General features: G+C 40.2%; 1 protein-coding gene across 1 annotated transcript in view; it reads right to left on the bottom strand.

The window, feature by feature from the left end:
- Window positions 1-18,014, bottom strand: part of PRUNE1 (prune exopolyphosphatase 1) — a 53,213-nt gene that overhangs the window by 17,422 nt on the left and 17,777 nt on the right. The window contains exons 2-5 of the mRNA XM_043963700.1: window positions 4,437-4,529; window positions 3,707-3,909; window positions 2,018-2,202; window positions 582-740 (exon numbers count right to left, since the gene is read on the bottom strand). Coding sequence (XP_043819635.1) covers window positions 582-740; window positions 2,018-2,202; window positions 3,707-3,909; window positions 4,437-4,529 — 640 coding nt within the window. The remainder of the gene's footprint in view (window positions 1-581; window positions 741-2,017; window positions 2,203-3,706; window positions 3,910-4,436; window positions 4,530-18,014) is intronic.

Genomic DNA, 18,014 nt, shown 5'->3' with positions numbered 1-18,014 from the left:
CATCACTTGGTATTCTATCTCAGTACCTATGAATTCAATTAATACAAGATTTACTTGCTTTAAAATGTATGTTCTGTTTCCCTGACTAGACAGGGAGCTTCTGAGCAAAGGGAACATGTCTCTTAAAAGAGACTCTCCAGGGCAGCTAGGTGGCGCAGTGGATAAAGCACTGGCCTTGGATTCAGGAGTACCTGAGTTCAAATCCAGCCTCAGACACTTGACACTTAACTAGCTGTGTGACCCTGGGCAAGTCACTTAACCCTCATTGCCCTGCAAAAATTAAAAAAAAAAAAAAGAGAGACTCTCCAACCCACACAAGCCAAGATGCTCTGTTACCACCGGTACCAAGAAGACACCTAGCTGTTGGACAAATATTCCTTATAGACTAACTAAATAATCAGTCTCAAATCCTGATTATTTTTGGCTTATGTTTACCCTATATTTATAGCCTAATCTAGCTCTCATACTTTCCAAATGCCCCAAACCACGGCTAGTGTCCAAGAACAAAGGAAGAACAAGAGTTTCCCATAGGTTTGCTCACCTACTGTGCTAAGAATGAAAATTGGCTTAATGTTTCATACCTGATACATCAAATTTTGCCTTCTGCAGGGACTCAAAGATGTTGCTCCTACTAGGTAGGTCTGGAAATTGGGCTTCGAGCTGTGCTACATACTTGGAATCCTTTGGGGTGACCTTGCCAGCCTCAGGAGCCATGTTGACACAATCCAAGATTATGGTCCCTGTGGGAAAGAAGAATGATACCTGAATTCTTTTTTTTTTTTTAATTTTTTGTGGGGCAATGGGGGTTAAGTGACTTGCCCAAGGTCACAGAGCTAGTAAGTGTCAAGTGTCTGAGGGTGGATTTGAACTTAGGTCCTCCTGAATCCAGGGCCAGTGCTTTATCCACTGTGCCACCTAGCTGCCCCCCCCTTTTTTTAGAGGGAATGGATCGACTTTTTTTTTTAATTTATTCATTATTTATTTATTTATTCATTAATTTATTTATTTTGCGGGGGAAAGGGGGTTAAGTGACTTGCCCAGGGTCACACAGCTAGTAAGTGTCAAGTGTCTGAAGCCAGATTTGAACTCAGGTACTCCTGAATCCAGGGCTGGTGCTTTATCCACTGCGCCACCTAGCCGCCCCATGATACCTGAATTCTGCCCTCACATACTACCCCAAAAACTTCTTTCAGACTAACTGAAGATATAGCATTGGAAAGAGTAGAGTAAATTCACTGGAAAATAAGGCCTCAGAAATACTGTGTCAACTTTATTTCTGCCTGTACTTTTTTTTTTTTTGGTGAGACAACTGGAGTTAAGTGACTTGCCCAGGGTCACACAGTTAGTGTCAAGTGTCTGAGGCCAAATTTGAACTCAGATGTTCCTGAATCCAGGGCCAGTGCTCTATCCACTGTGCCACCTAGCTGCCCCTCTACCTGTACTTATCAACTGAGAATGAAGACTGCTTTTCAAAATCCCTGAAATTGGGGGCAGCTAGGTGGTGCAGTGGATATATCGAGCACTGGCCCTGGATTCAAGAGGACCTGAGTTCAAATCCGGCCTCAGACACTTGACACTAGCTGTGTGACCCTGGGCAAGTCACTTAACCCCAACTGCCTCACCAAAAAAAATTTAAAAATAAACAAAATCCCTGAAACTTAGAAGGGGAAAAAGGACCTTGAGGTGGAAGTGGAAATAAAGGCAGCTTGGAAAGCTTTTATCACAGGCAAGGAGAGATGAGATTTGTCAAAGCAAAACAGGCAAAACCCAGTGATGCTGGACTACTAAACAGCTTACAAAGGTGCAGGCTACTACTGCCACTGTTTCCTTCTGTCTTCCCCAAAATGTCCAAAATGAAAATTACCCTATAAGCTTTCAGACAAATACCCAACTGTATTATAGGCTAGCTCCAGTGAGCAAAGGGGGGAAAAGCCCTTTGGTGTGTACTGAAATGTCTTGAAGAAGATCCAGTCATTCCCTCCCCCATAGTTCCCCACACTTCCCACACTCCCCTCACCATGCAGAAGTGCTGCAGTCTGCCAGTCCAAGATTTCTGGCTTCCCCTGGAGGATTCTCTCAGCCACCAGAGTGGCACAGGACCCCACCAGCTCTGCTGTTACACTGCAGGGAGGGGGGCGTTGTTGCTCCAGGGGCCGGTGGTCCAACACCCCTATTACAGCCTTCTCTAGATCTGCGTCACTGCTGTGAGGAAAAGAAAAAGATAGGGCTATAGAAGAAAACTCCAACCATCCCCTACTAATCTATGGGACATTGAGGAAGTCTTTATAGAACTCCTATGCTATCCAGGACACTTAGCCCTTCTCCAAATCAACAATCCAATAATCACTTGTATAATTCTTTTGGTAACTGGTGGATTATATATCTTCTATACTGTCTGAAGTATTTCTTTCCCAACTGCTTTCCCCCTGCCACTCAGCACGCTTTCTGGGATGTCTCCCTCCAAAATCTAGCTACCAGTTTAAAGTGTGTCCTCCGGAAATGTAAAACTTATTGTAATGTTAGTTTGAGCCAAACATAATTATGAAGATATATTTATATATTATGACAAATTTTCCAGTAGAAAAATGGGGACAGGATCATTATAGTAAAAAGTTTTAAAAAGTAAAAAAAAAAGTAAAAGTAAAAACAAACACTACTAATGTATTTACAGAATCTACTGTAAGATTTTACTCAGAGGTAACCAAGAAGTCACATTCCTTTATATAGGAATTTTCTGATCTCTTTTCAAAAGCAGAGCTACAAGGACATTGTACACTGGCTATCACAACAGTAATATTAAGTACCCCTATAATTAATATACAAAAACCAAGGGGGAAAATGTATGGATCATTAACCTTTTCTTTTTGGTTGGGGCAATGGGGGTTAAGTGACTTGCCCAGGGTCACACAGCTAGTAAGTGTCAAGTGTCTGAGGCCAAATTTGAACTCAGGTCCTCCTGAATCCAGGGCCAGTGCGTTATCCACTGAGCCATCTAGCTGCCCCCATCATTAACTATTTTAGATTATCCATGAAACTACTTAAAGTGTGTCACCCATCTTCAACAATCAAACTGGGAACCTCTTGTGAAAGATTATGTGTCTGATTGCACATGTAAACCTATATCAGACTGCTTGCCATCTTGGGGAGAAGGGAATGGAAGGGAGGGAGAAAAAAATTTGAAACTCAAAATCTTATTAAAAAATGAATGTTGAGGGGCAGCTAGGTGGCGCAGTGGATAGAGCACCGGCCCTGGATTCAGGGTACCTGAGTTCAAATCCGGCCTCAGACACTTAATACTTACTAGCTGTGTGACCCTGGGCAAGTCACTTAACCCCAACTGCCTCACTAAAAAAAAAAAAAAAAAAAAAAAAAAAATGAATGTTGAAAACTATCTTTACATATAATTAGAAAAAAATAACGTATTATTTAAAATTAAAAAAAAAATAACAACAACAATAATAATAAAGATAATGTGTCTTCCAGTATGCTCTGCACATAGGAGGGGCACTTGATAAATACTGATAATTAAAAATTGCAACACTGGGCAGCTAGGTGGCGCAGTGGATAGAGCACCGGCCCTGGAGTCAGGAGTACCTGAGTTCAAATCCGGCCTCAGACACTTAACACTTACTAGCTGTGTGACCCTGGGCAAGTCACTTAACCCCAATTGCCTCACCAAAAAAAAAAAAAAATTTGCTACACTTACCTTGGAAGGATGTGATGGTCAACAAGAGTAAGAGTAAGTTGTCCAGCCTGGTGCAAAGCATGAAGGTCAATTTCATCTCGGAAAATCAATGAGGACTCTGGGATGTTAAGTTCCGAGAGCAGAAAGACATTATCACCTCTCAGGGGTAGCTCAGAACGTGGGATATTTAAAACTGGCACAAAGGCTGTCTTGGACTCAGATGTCTAGGTAGGAAGGTAAAAAGAAATATGGTATGTTAAGGAAGAATAGATGGGAGAAGGGAAAGATGGCCCATCTCTTGGCTACAATGCTCTTTCTCTAGCTCTGTTTCTAAAAGTCTATCTGTCTCTCTCTTTATCTATCTATCTATATATATATATATACATATATATATATATATATAGAAAGAGAGAGAGAGAGCTCACAGCAAGTGCAAAGCAGAGTGACATAACCTCATGTTAGGATCTTACTTTGTTACTATCTATGACACTAGTCAAATGTGAATTTTAAGTCACAGACATTTATTGTGCTTGTTACTCTATATCTTTGAAAATACCCTCCTTCTATATAGTGGGGATGTGAAAATCAATTAAATGATAACTCTGAAGTCTAAGTACTTAGAGGGAAAAGACAATTATTAGTATGCAGAAGCCTGTAAGAATGGAATCAAAGTTCCTAGGGTGAGTGGAAAGCTAAATTAGGAAGACTACCACTCTGGAGTGATGCAAGCAACCCTGACCCAGGCACTCACATTTTCCAGGTAGAAGGCCAGGGCAAGAGCAGACACCATAGAGTCCAAGTCACAGGCTTCATTTCCTAATACAACATGCAGAGGTCGGGACTCCTGAAAAAAAGAAAAGAGGTAGTTAGGAAGAGAGGGGAAAAGGGGAAAAGACTTCTCTCTATGTGCTGACTGATTAAGGAACATGCCTTAAATCTGTTCCTCCCCAGGAGTTGAAGACTTCTCTCGCAATACCTCTGCATGCTGAACTGTTACTTAAATTTTGATTGGATCATGTGTGCTAGTAATTCTTTGATAGAGGAATATTTTCAGAACCAGACTGGCAGTAACAATTCCTATGTTTTATTCAATAACTCATCTTGCAAGAGCCCAGTGCCTAGTACGAGGTATATAAATGTTAGTTGCTATTATTATTAAAGTCAAGTTGAGGGGCAGCTAGGTGGCACAGTGGATAGAGCACTGGCCCTGGAGTCAGGAAGACCTGAGTTCAAATCCAGCCTCAGACACTTGATATGTACTAGCTGTGTGACCCTAGGCAAGTCACTTAACCCCAGTTGCCTCACCAAAAAAAAAAAAGTCAAGTTGAGACTTTTAACCTAAAATTTAAAAAAGGTTTCCTACCTTTTTCAACATATTTGATATTCACAACAACCCTGTGAAATAGGCTGGTAGTATTTTGATGATGTTCATTTCACATGGGGGAATAAGATAAATAATAGATAGAACAATAATACTGATTATATTGGCCCTCTTCCTATCCAAGCTTGATGGAACCTCCAGGTTACTCTCTAACTTCCTTAATGAATCCATATTTCATTCCCCAGAGTGATTGTTTCAAACTTTTTCTTCTCTCTTTAAAGCCACAACCACATTCCTAAGTCACCATATTTGGAGCAGATACTGTACTAAGGATGATGGAGGAGGCTAAAAGGGGTTAACAGATAACCTATCAATAGTACCTAAAAGGGTTAACAGAGAAACAAGATTTGTGTTCTTACAGTAACCAAGAGGGTTTGTCCCTATCAACCCTCACCATCAACAGAGACAGTAACTAGGGACCATTAATAGCCATTAATATTCCTAAATGACAGGACACCTAGAAACCAGATCTTAAGTAAAGAGATGAAATAAACACAGAGACCCTCTGGGTCTGACAAGTTTAAGTATGTCTTTTGGAAAATGCACAGAGAAGGTCAAACATGTCCTTAGGTTCACCACCTTATTATGACTTGTAAACCCCCAAAACACACCTCCGGGGAAAAAGGTACCGGCCTTGGAGGTTGTCTTAGGACCTCAGGAAATCCAAATTAGGATAAGCCCTTCCATGAACCTCCCAAAAGGAGGAGATTAAGATAATGAGGAGGGGCAGCTAGGTGGTGCAGTGGATAAAGCACAGGCTCCGGATTCAGGAGGACCCGAGTTCAAATCCGACCTCAGACACTTAGCACTTACTAGCTGTGTGACCGTGGGGAAGTCACTTAACCCTCATTGCCCCCCCCCAATAAAGGTAATGAGGAGATAATCAATTTTTTCTTACTATAAATATAATCATTTTCCTCTCCCAATTCAAGACACTTTTTCTCCTTGGTCTCTCCCTGTAGTCAACACAGTCTGATAATAAAACTTGGGAAACTGAGTCACTGAATCTTGTAACTCTTTGGGACATCTCACTATCAATTTGATCAATTAAACCCACTCCCCACATCAAAGAGACTGAGGACAAGTGTTCAGGATCCTTACCCATTTTCTTCTTCCCTCTCTATGCGTAGGCATACCTATTCCTTGGCTACTAAAGCTTCTTTTTTTTTCTTTTTTATTATTTAATAAAAGTATTTTATTATTTTCCAGTTACATGTAGAGATAGTTTTCAACATTTGTTTATATAAGATTTCCAATTTCAAATTTTTCTCCCTCCCCCCCTCCCCTAGACAGCAGGTAATCTGATATAGGTGTTTTATATATATATATATATATATATATATAAAGCCTGTGCTTTATCCAAGAGAGTTAAGTAGCTTCTATACTTAACTCAAGGACAGTCTTAAAGTTCCTTTTTGTTGAGGGCAGCTAGGTGGTGAAGTGGATAAAGCACCGGCACTGGATTCAGGACGTCCTGAGTTCAAATCCAGCCTCAGACACTTAACACTTACTAGCAGTGTGACCCTGGGCAAGTCACTTAACCCTCATTGCCTCTCAAAAACCAAAACAAAACAAGAAAAAAAGGAAAGGTTAATTTACATTAAGTAGTTAAGTAGTTTCTATACTTCACTCAAAGGGCAGTCTCTCATAGTTCCCTTTGTTCTGTTACCCCATATAAACCCAGTTCTCAGTTCCCCATCTTTGGGTATTCCTAGCAATCTTGCTTTGCAATACCCTGAGTTATAGCTTCTCTGCCCCAATTAAAAACCATATTTTTCCTATATTGATTGTTTAATTAATTTTCAGGTTAACATTTCCAATCTGCTTTTTCTAATTCAATTATCCCTGGGAGGAGCACCAGCATTTACTCAGCCTCCCATGTCCCAATCCTCTGTAGGATCCTTTCTGACTCTTCCTTCTCAATTGTTCAAACAAATATTTGCCCAACTATGTACAAGGTATTTTCCCAGGTGCTGGGGATACAAGTGAAGTAAAGAAATAATCCCTACTCACAAGGAATTCAAGTTCATATATGAATATATACAGCACAAACCTAAAGTGGATACATACAAATGCATATAAAGTAATTAAGAGAGTTTGGGAGTTAGGCCACTGGCAGTTGAGGAAGGCTCAGGAAAGGCTTACTGTACAAGGCTTGAAAAGAATTGGAAACTACAGGAGTGGCCATTGGTTGGGGAATGACTGAACTAACTGATATATGAATATAATGGAATATTATTGTATTGTCAAAAATTACAAAAGAGATGGTTTTAGAGAAACCTGAGAATTTTTGCTATCAGTTATGAACTGATACAGAGTAAAATGAGCAAAAGTAGGAGAATCATTTATGAAATAACAACTTTGTAAAAAGCAGAAACTTTAAAATACTTAACTGATAGGGAAGGATGCTACCCCACCTCCAGAGAGATGATAGACTTCAGCATACAGTTAGACATACATTTTTAGATAAGACAAGCATGGGAATTAGTTTTGCTTGACTATGTACATTTGTTACAATGGTTTTGTGTTTGTTTCTTCTAAGGGGTGGAGAGTAGAACAAAGAGGAAGGATAGGAATAGGACCCCCCTATTCAAAGTTGAGAAGAGAATAGAAGAAATCCCAAACAAGCAAAGTTTCATGGTGAATTTATTATATGCTTTAAGAGAAAAGTTAGCTCTGCATAATGGAAATTTGAAGTTTCTTATACAATCCTCCCCTGTTACCATACTGTATATAGAAATGAAAACAAAAAAGAATATGGTGCTTGAGTTACATCTTAAAGCAATATAAAGACTCTATGGGGGGCAGCTAGGTGGCACAGTGGATAAAGCACCGGCCCTGGATTCAGGAGGACCTGAGTTCAAATCCAGCTCAGACACTTGACACTTACTAGCTGTGTGATCCTGGGCAAGTCACTTAACCCCAATTGCCTCACCAAAAACAAAAACAAAAACAAAAAAAAGACTCTATGAAGTAGAGGTAAGGAGACTGCATTTCAGGCATTCAAGATGGCCAGTGCAAAGGTAAGGAGATAGGCAATGGAGTGAATGTCTTGTGCAAGGTACAGAAAAGTGAGTTTGAACTGGAAAGTGCAGGAGGAAGAGTAATGTTATTAAAACTGTAAAGATAGGCTGGAGGGGGCAGCTAGGTGGCACAGTGGATAGAGCACTGGCCCTGGATTCAGGAGGACCTGAGTTCAAATCCGACCTCAGACACTTGACACTTACTAGCTGTGTGACCCTGGGCAAATAACTTAACCCTCATTGTCCTGTCAAAAAAAAAAAAAAGATAGGCTGGAGGCAGTTTGCAAAAAGGCTTAAAAGCTAAACAGAAGAGTTAATATTTTGTCAAGGAGCAGGAGGAAGCCACAGGAGTTGCATAGGGGAAGCATGTGATCAGATTCACCCCTAAGGAAAACTACTCTGGCTGCAAAGTATAGGATGGATTGGAATTGGGAAAGAGAGAGTAGGGAGACCAATGAGTGGTATGTTAAAATAATCTATGTGAGAAGTTAGAAGATATAAGAGATGTTGTGCATTGGGAAACAGCAATGTTTGGCAGTGGGTGAGGAAGTATGGGCTGAGGAAGAGTGAGGAGTTGAGGATAATGAAGAAAGCTTGTAGTGCCTTAAACAAAAACAGGGATTTTAGGAAGAGAGGAAGGAAGGATGATAATGAATTCCCTTTTGGACAGGTTGAGCTTGAGATATCTTTGGGCAGTTCAGTTTGAAATGTCCAATAGGCAATGACTGATGTGGGACTGAAGTTCAAGAGAGATCTTGGGGCTGGATATAGAAATCTGGGCGTCATTTTCAGTAAGATGAAAACGAAACCCATAAGAACTGATGTAGAGAGAAAAGAACAGAGAGCCTCTAGGAATGAGGAGTCAGCAAAGGAGACTGAGGAAGAATGGACAGAGAAGTAGGAGATGCAGGTGACATCACTGTCTCTCCACTGTCCCAAAAACCTCAAGAAGAGAGATTATCCAGTCAGAGATAATGATCAACAGTGGTAAGGCTACAGAGAAGCAGATAAGGACTAAGAAAAAGGCCAACAAATTTGAAAATTAAGAAGAGAGAGTAGGTAATTTTAGAGCGAGCCGCTTCAGCTGAGTGACCAGGCTGGTAGCTTAATTGCAAAAGACTGAAAAGTGATAGGAGAAGGAAGTGGAGGCAAGTAGTACAGACAGCTTTTTAAGGAGTTTGGCTAAGAAAGGAAAGAAGATGATAGATTGAGGGGATAACGTCTAGTAAAGGTGGGTTGTTTTTTGTTGTTGTTTTTTAAGGATGAGGGAGATCTATCTGGGTAAGTTCAAAGACAGTAGAGAAATAGGTACTGAGAGGTTAGATATTTGAGAGAAGATGATGGAGGAAACATTCTGCTGAAAAAGACCAGAGAAGACAGTATCAAGTACATATGTATACAGATTGGATGACGCCAGAAAAGTCTTACTAGCGCAGTGAGGCATAGTAGAAGGTGGTTAACATGAATATGTAATGGATCCAGTCAACAAGGTTGTAAAATTTTCTCCAACTACATTTATCAGCTGGTGAATAGGAGTGGAGGCAGATGGTGGGAGTAATCCATGGCTGAGGTTTAGCAAGATATGAATAATGACAGGACAAGGAAGCAAGTGATTTGAGAGCAGAAGGCAGTGTTAAAAAATGGAAATAACTAAATACTCAACTGAGATTAGAAGGGGAAGAAAGTGAAGTCAGAGAAAGGGTGATGTTCTGAGAAAGTGGTGAGAGGTGAGGGACTGGAGAGCTCCACAAAGGTGAAAAATAGGTTTAAAGGGGGTAAAGTATACGGAAAGGTGGAATGATAGGAGGTTATATTCAGTGTGGAAACAATTTTTTAAGAAAACAATGAGGGGCAGCTAGGTGGCACAGTGGATAAAGCACTGGCCCAGGATTCTGGAGTACCTGAGTTCAAATGCGGCCTCAGACACTTGACACTTACTAGCTGTGTGACCCTGGGCAAGTCACTTAACCCTCATTGCCCAGCAAAAAAAGAAAAAAAGAAAACAAAGAATACCTCCAACAAGTTAGGACCTTAGCTTTTACTTCCCAAGCATAGATAGGGTTGTAAATTCAACCAGGGCTAAAGGCAGTTTTCTCCTTAGGGGAAGGCTGCCCTCATCCCGGGAATTCTCTCCCTTCTCTTCTCTGCCTCTAGGCGTTCTTCAAGTTTCAGCTAAAGTTCTACCTCCTCCAAGATGCCTTTACCAATCCCCCTTAATGCTAATGCATTCCTTTTATGATTATCTATGATTTATCCAACAGATACCTTGTCTATTCACAGTTGTTTGCATGTAGTCTCTCTAAACTGATTTCTTTCTTTTCTTTTTTTTCTTGCAGGGCAAGGAGGGTCAAGTGACTTGCCCAGGGTCACACAGCTAGTAAATGTCAAGTGTCTGAGACTAGATTTGAATTCAGGTCCTCCTGAATCCAAGGCCAGTGCTTTATCCACTGCGTCACCTAGCTGCCCCATCTAGACTCATTTCCTTGGGAGCAGGCAATGTTTTCTGCATTTCCTTGTATCCCCAGCACTTAGTATATTTTGTTGTTTAGTCGGATGTTCCTGTCCAATTCTTTGTGACCCCATTTGGGGTTTTCTTGGCAAAGATACTGGAGTGGTTTGCCATTTCCTTTTTCAGCTCTTTTACTGAGGCAAAGTTAAGTGACTTGCCCAAGGTCATAGAAAGCACTTAATAAATGTTTGTAGACTTGACTTCACCAAAGAAAGCACCCCAATTGTCTTCAAAGGAAATACTCAAAATATTCCAATACTCAGAAGAGATTCTGAAAGAGGCAGAAAGGGTTCAGTGGCTAGTGCGCTAGACATGGAGTCAGGAAGTGTCTGAGTCCCAATTTGGCATCAGATCCTTACTAGCTGTTGGACCCAGGGCAAGTCACTTATCGCTATCTGCCCCAGTTTCCTCATCTGTAAAATGGGAATAAAAACATCTACCCCTCAGGACCACTGTAAGAATAAAGTGAGATAATATTTGTAAAGAGTTTTGCAGACCTTAAAAATTCCATGTAAATGCTAGCTACTATTATTTTCAATGTCAGAAGAGATCTTTGATAATGTTTCACAGAGTCCCTTTTAAATTCTTGAAGAGAATGATCAAAGAATGGAAATGACCATCATTATTTAACTATTCTGAAATATTAACCCAAAATTGTATTTTCATATTTTTTTCCCCAAAATTCCTATAATGTTATGTCTAATTGTTTTGAGGTAGGGATATGTCTTAGGACATGAAGGAAGGAAGTGCAAGGCTGTTTTGGACATCTCTCACTAAGCTAGCAATGCTTATGGCTTAGATATCAGAGTAATGTTAAATTAAATTGTCAGACTTGTGACTAAAATGCAGAGTACAGTCTTAATATTTTTTCTTCAATATCAGATGTAGAAAGATCAGACTTTCTGTTCAGGATTGTGTGTTGATCTACTGTGATGGACTACATTCTTCTCACCAATGCAATGGTACAGAAGAGTTCCAGGGGACTCATGATAGAAGAGGATCTCCAAATCCAGGGGAAAAAAAAAAAAGAACTGTGGAGTATATTAATTAATTAATTAATTAATTAATTAATTAATTAATTAATTAATTAATTTTTGCGGGGCAATGAAGGTTGAGTGACTTGCCCAGGGTCACACAGCTAGTAAGTGTCAAGTATCTGAGGCCGTTTTTGAACTCAGGTCCTCCTGAATCCAAGGCCGGTGCTTTATCCACTGTGCTACCTAGCTGCCCCCAGAACTGTGGAGTATAGATGCTGAATGAACCATACTATTTCTTTTGGTTTTGGTGCTGTTGTTTTTCTATTTTGAGGTTTTTCCTCATTGCTCTAATTTTTCTCTTATAACATGATTAATGCAGAAATATGTTTAATGTTTTATACACACACACACACACACACCAGATTACCTGCTGTCTAGGGGAGGGAGGAGGGAAGGGAGAAAAATCTGAAATTGGAAAGCTTGTGTAAACAAAAGTTGAGAACTATCTTTACATGTAACAGGAAAAAATACTTTATTAAAAAAAAATATATATATATATAAGCAGACTTTCTGTTCAGGGAAGTGGAAAACTTGTGAGTAATGATGAAGTCTAGTTTGTGACCATCCCTACATGTGTCTGTGAAGTGAAGGTATAGGTCATTAAAGAGGTTAGAGAAATTGGGGGAACATCTACATGACTAGTATAAAGGAAGAAGGTGGGGAGGTAAGCAAAACGATGAGCTCGATGCTAAACTTCTTGGTAAAGAAGTGAGAATGATCTGGGGGTTAGAATCCTACAGTCTTCATGATTTGGACTAGATGAAAAATCTCGACTGAGTGGGCAGGATTGATGGAGGTAAAGAGAAAGTCTGGAAATGACAGTGGGGAGCAAAGCGTATTCTGACTCATGTATGTTATGTCTTCATTGCTTTCCAGCCTCCATGCCTGACTTTTTCTGCTATGCTGTCCTCTGCACTCAAAGTTTATGCTACCTGGATTGGTCAATTCCTCCCAGAACAAGGATAGTGTTCAGGGTACCCAAGTTTTCTTTCCTCAAAAGAAGCTACACTATAGACTCTCAGCATTTCCTTCCACATACCTACCCTCTCACGCTATTTTGAAAGTTTTCTACAATTAGAATGTAAGCTGGGGCGGGGCGGGGGGGGGGGGGGGGGGGGGCGGGCACAACTTTCTCCTAGTATTTGCATTCCCAGCATTTATCCCCAAGTCAAATACCAGTAAAAAAAATTTTTTAAATTAAAGGCTGGTTGACTTGGACAGACTCCCTCCAGAAGCAAGCAGGGGATTTGGAGTTGAGGGTTGGGGAGGGGTGTGAGAGAAGGTATAGCCAATGCTAGAGAGGTATAGCCAAGGATGCAGCATGGGGAGCCAGTTATCAGAGAGGGCTGGTTGAAAGAAGTAATTTGAGAAAAGGGGGTATGGGATGAAGGGGAGGTGGTTCATACTTAAATAGGAATTCCAGAGGGCACAGTGGAAGATGGGCAGGGTTGGAGTGGGGTAAGGCTGAAAAGGATTGGGGTAAAAAGAAGAGGAGGAGTGCCTAAAGGATAGTTTTCTCCTATGTGACTGGTGACTGATTAGTATGAAGATAAGGAGGAAAAGAGAAGTCCTGATGGTAACTATGAATAAAGATGATGAATGAAGCTATTCATGTCCCATTAGTTACCAAGTTCTATAGATTCTCTCTTTGCACATCTCTGGCACATCTATCACCCTAGAACAGACTCCTCCATACCATTTAGAGTAATTTACTATTTTCTTAACAGATCTTCCCATCTCAGTCAATTCATCCTTTATACCACTGCTGGACAAACACACACACACACATATACACGTTTATTTGGCTATATACAAATTTTACACTTGCCCAGTGAAACAAATGGAATAAAACCAAAAATATTAAAATAATCTACACAAGAAAATCTTAATCTTAAACACTTGCTTATCTCTTCCCACATTCTTGTCCATGGGTATACTCTAAATCAAGGATTATTTTTTTTAGGGGCAGCTAGGTGGCACAGTGGATAAACACTGGCTCTAGATTCAAGAGGACCTGAGTTCAAATCCAGCCTCAGACACTTGACACTTACTAGCTGTGTGACCCTGGTCAAGTCACTTAACCCCATTGCTCCGCTCCCCCCCATTATTATTTTTTAAATTACTATTCTGAATTTAAAAACCAAAGAAAGGGCATTTACATACACTGTAGTACATAGAAAATTCTGTATGAAACCACATATCTACATTTCACACTGCTTGCTTTTAAAAACAAATTTAGATAGATGGATATAGTATATTCTATTTATTTATGTAGAATTTCCCCCCAAGTTACATGTATAAAGAAATTTTCACATCGATTTTTAAAACTTTGTGTTCCAAATTCTCTTCCTCCCTCCCTCCCCACCCCCCTAAGAATTAAAGAAATTTGGGGCAGCTGAGTGGTGCAGTGAATAGAGCACCAACCCTGAAGTCAGGAGGACCTGAGTTCAAATCTAGCCTCAGACACTTGACACTTACTAGCTGTGTGACCTTGGGCAAGTCACTTAACCCCAATTGCCTCACCAAAAAAAAAAACAATTTAAAGAAATTCAATATAAGTTATACATAGGCAGTGATACAGTATATTCTACACCTTACTTTCAAAACTCCTGATTTCCAGTATGTCCTTCTAAATTTCCTTTTGTTCGTTTTTATGCACTTAAAAAACCAGTTACAATGCCCCCTTTTTTTGCTTCATTATTGCTGACCGCTCTTCCCCTCCCATTAACCAAAAAGAAAAAGGAAAAAGGAGACTCTTGTAACAAGAACAAAAAATCACTACCAACTAAAAGGAATCCACACAGTAGCCATATCAAAAACCATCTGTCAATGCGCCTCGTGTCCAGCATCTCTGTCATGTCACGGGCCCACTGGGGGCGCTGTTGGCCATTACTTTGACCAGTTCTTAAGTCCTTCAAAGTTGTTTTTCTTTACAATGCTGTTGGGGAGAGTGGTGCAGTGGGTAGAGTGCCAGGCTGGAAGTCAGGAAAACTCATCTTTATGAGTTCAATCCCAGACTCAGACATTTACTAGTTGTGTGACCCTGGGCAAGTTACTTAACTGTGTTTGCCTCTGTTTCTTCATCTGTAAAAGAAGATGGAGAATGAAATGGCAAATAGTCTTTGCCAAGAAAACTCCAAATGGGGTCACAAAGAGTCAGACACAACTGAAAAATGCTTAACAATGTTGTCATCCTTGTACAAATTCTGGTTCTACTCCACTCCATGTCTGTTCATATTACTTAGGATTCACTGAAATCATCTCTTTTGTTATGGTGTAATAATATTCAATTTTATTAATATACTACAATTTGTTCAGCCTTTATTTATATAATAATTTAGGGCAACCCTTAATTTAAAATTCTACTTGCTTACCTTCTTGGCTCTCCCATCTTTTTAATCCTTAATTCTCTACCAGAAAGTCTGTTTTACTATAAATAAAGCTGAGCTTCAAAGAATGGAGGCTTTCAAATTGTGGAGCTGGAGAAGACTTTTGAGAGTCCCTTGGACAGCAAGATCAAATTAGTCAATACTTAAAAGAATTAACTCTGATTATACACTGGAAGGACAAATACTGAAACTAAACTTAAATACTGTGGCCACATAATGAAAACACAGGACTCACTGAAAAAGAATGAGCCTGGGAAAGATTGAAGGCAAAAGGAGAAGGGGACAGCAGAGGATGAGATGGATAGTGTCACAAAAGCAATGAAAATGAGCATGGACAGACTTCAGCCATAGCGGAGGGCAGAAGGAACTGGTGTGCTCCATGGGGTCACAGAGTTGGACAGAACTGAATGACTGAACAACAAATTCCTTCCCTGTTATCATCTCTTTTAATCCCAGCCTCCTCACTATTCCCAACTATTTTCCTGTTGAACTAAATATATTTTTACATAGAACTTTTTGTGTATGTGTTCAACCCACCTTTGTCCATTTCAGATGAGGGTGAAATTCACTGATGCCTATTCCTCTGGATATTCAATATTCTTCTTTTCATACATCACAATTAAGAGAAATAGCAAGTTTCAACCTCTTCTTTCTATACTAGAGTATTCCTCCTTTAACCCTCTCATTTGTTTTCTTAAAACACACAGAAAAAAACAATCCGACCCCAACCCCCCCCTTTTTTTAGAATATGAATATTGCCTAAAGGTTTTTACTACCTTTATAATATTCCTAAGATTTCTCCAGTGTGGATTCTCTGATGTGCAACAAGATTGGAGCTCTGTGTGAAAGTCTTGCCACACTGATAACATTCATAAGGTTTCTCTCCAGTGTGGATTTTCTGATGTACAGCAAGATTGGAGCTTGAGCATCAGAGAATCCACACTGGAGAGAAACCCCTTTTTTCTTATTTAACTCCTTCAATATCCTTTGAAGACATTAAGATTCTGAAGGGACACTTGTATCTTTTCCCCTTACAAGAATCATATACCCAGCATAGCATGCCCACATCAAAGAAGGTGTTATACTCTATGAGTGAAGCAGAATTGCAATAGCTCAAAAGAAATGTAAAATGTGTAAAGTTAGAGAATCCACCCCAAATGTTCACATGAACTATTTGTTCCCAACATGTGGTAGAGCCTTCCAAGCTCACAGTGTTTGACACACTGTACCATGACTCCAAAACAGTAATGTCATTTTGGTCCTCTTCCAATTCTTTCTTTCTTTTTTTTGTGTGGGGGCAATGAAGGTTAAGTCACTTGCCCAGCGTCACACAGCTAGTAAGAGTCAAGTGTCTGAGGCCGGATTTGAACTCAGGTACTCCTGAATCCAGGGCCGGTGCTTTATCCACTGTGCCACCTAGCTGCCCCCCACAGTGGATTCTTTTTGTCTTCACTTGGCCCTCTGGTTCTAAAAGATCTGAGCAGTTTTCATTTCAGATTTCTTGAAATATTATCCAAGCTTTTTAACAAACCATGGTTTTCAGGAAGTTCAAAGATTCTTTTTTGTTTTGTTTTTTGCAGGGCAATGGGGGTTAAGTGACTTGCCCAGGGTCACACAGCTAATAAGTGTCAAGTGTCTGAGGCCGGATTTGAACTCAGGTACTCCTGAATCCAGGGCCAGTGCTTTACCACTGCGCCATCTAGCTGCCCCAAGTTCAAAGATTCTTAAATTCTCTTCTTGATATTCTTCCCTGTCTGCTGTTTTTGGTAACAGATATCTTACATTTTCTTCTATTTCTTCAATCTTTTGTCTGCACCATAATGTTTCTTGCTGTCTCATAGAATCATTGATTTCTTTGGTCTATTCTAGTTTTCAGGGAATCCCATTTCTTGGGGAAGGTTTGCTACTTTCTTTTCTAAGCTACTTATTTCTTTCCAATTCTTTCCACAAGGGCTTTAATTTCACTCAATACCTGGCATCTCAGGAGAAGCTCCTGGGTCTGGGTTGTTCATGGTCAAGTGCTGTACATGCTGGTCACTGCTGCTGCCGTTCTCTAGGGCTTCTGAGGTCTCTTTCCTAGGGTGTTCTCAGAAAAGTCCTCAATTCTTGCTGTCTCCAGTTGCAGAGCCTTACAGGCTACATACTTCCAGTATGGCTGGGACACACAAATGGTGGTGGCTTTACTAGAAGTATAAGTGAATCTGCCTTTCCTTCTTGCCTGAAGAGCTGCTCTGGATCGAATTTTAATTATTTCTTATTGCTTCCACTTTGTTGGCATAGTGGTGAGTCTAGGCTAAAGTAATGGCCCAGATATGGAGCTGAATTCTTCTTTTCCCTTGTCTTCCATCTTGTCGTATCCCCTTGGGTCAGTACCGACTCCTCTACTTTTTAGCTCTTTTTTGTTCCTTACCTCAGCAGTTAATGGGCCATAAGCTTTGGACAAGCTGAGCTGAGGCTGGTTAGCTCTTTCTTTAGGCTGTACATTAGTGGCATACAGTTGATTTTCATTGAAGTTTCCTTCTTCAGAAGAAATTCCATTAATACAGTTAACTCTACACTTGCAATATTCTGGAATTCTGATCAGCCCATCCAGTAGATATCAAGAGACCAAGTTCAGCAGTCAGTTAACAAACATTATTGTTCTTCTGAGTCACCATCCTTCCCTTTTCAGTTTTCCATAACTCCTCATGATCTCATGACTTACAGAAATTCTATTCTGAGGGTAAATGTCACTAAACAACCCACAAGTCATGATGACATCCCAGAGTTATATATCTGTCAGGTTCTACTGTTCCTCTGAAAGCCAGTTCGAATCCCATTGGAAAACCATGTGACTTTACTGTTGCAGTAAATATACATTCTGATCTTTTACCAGGGATATTAAGAGAGGGCCCTGGACACAACAGGAAGAGGGAGTAGAGGAGCACATAATGATCTAGGACTCCTTAGTCCTAGAGCTTAGGCAGCTCTAGGGTCAGCATAACTCCAGG

Source organism: Dromiciops gliroides, chromosome 4 (genome assembly GCF_019393635.1).
Source record: "Dromiciops gliroides isolate mDroGli1 chromosome 4, mDroGli1.pri, whole genome shotgun sequence".
In the NCBI taxonomy this organism is placed as follows: Eukaryota; Metazoa; Chordata; class Mammalia; order Microbiotheria; family Microbiotheriidae; genus Dromiciops; species Dromiciops gliroides.
Note: the sequence above shows the minus strand (reverse complement) of the source record. Positions and strands in the feature narration are given on the sequence as shown.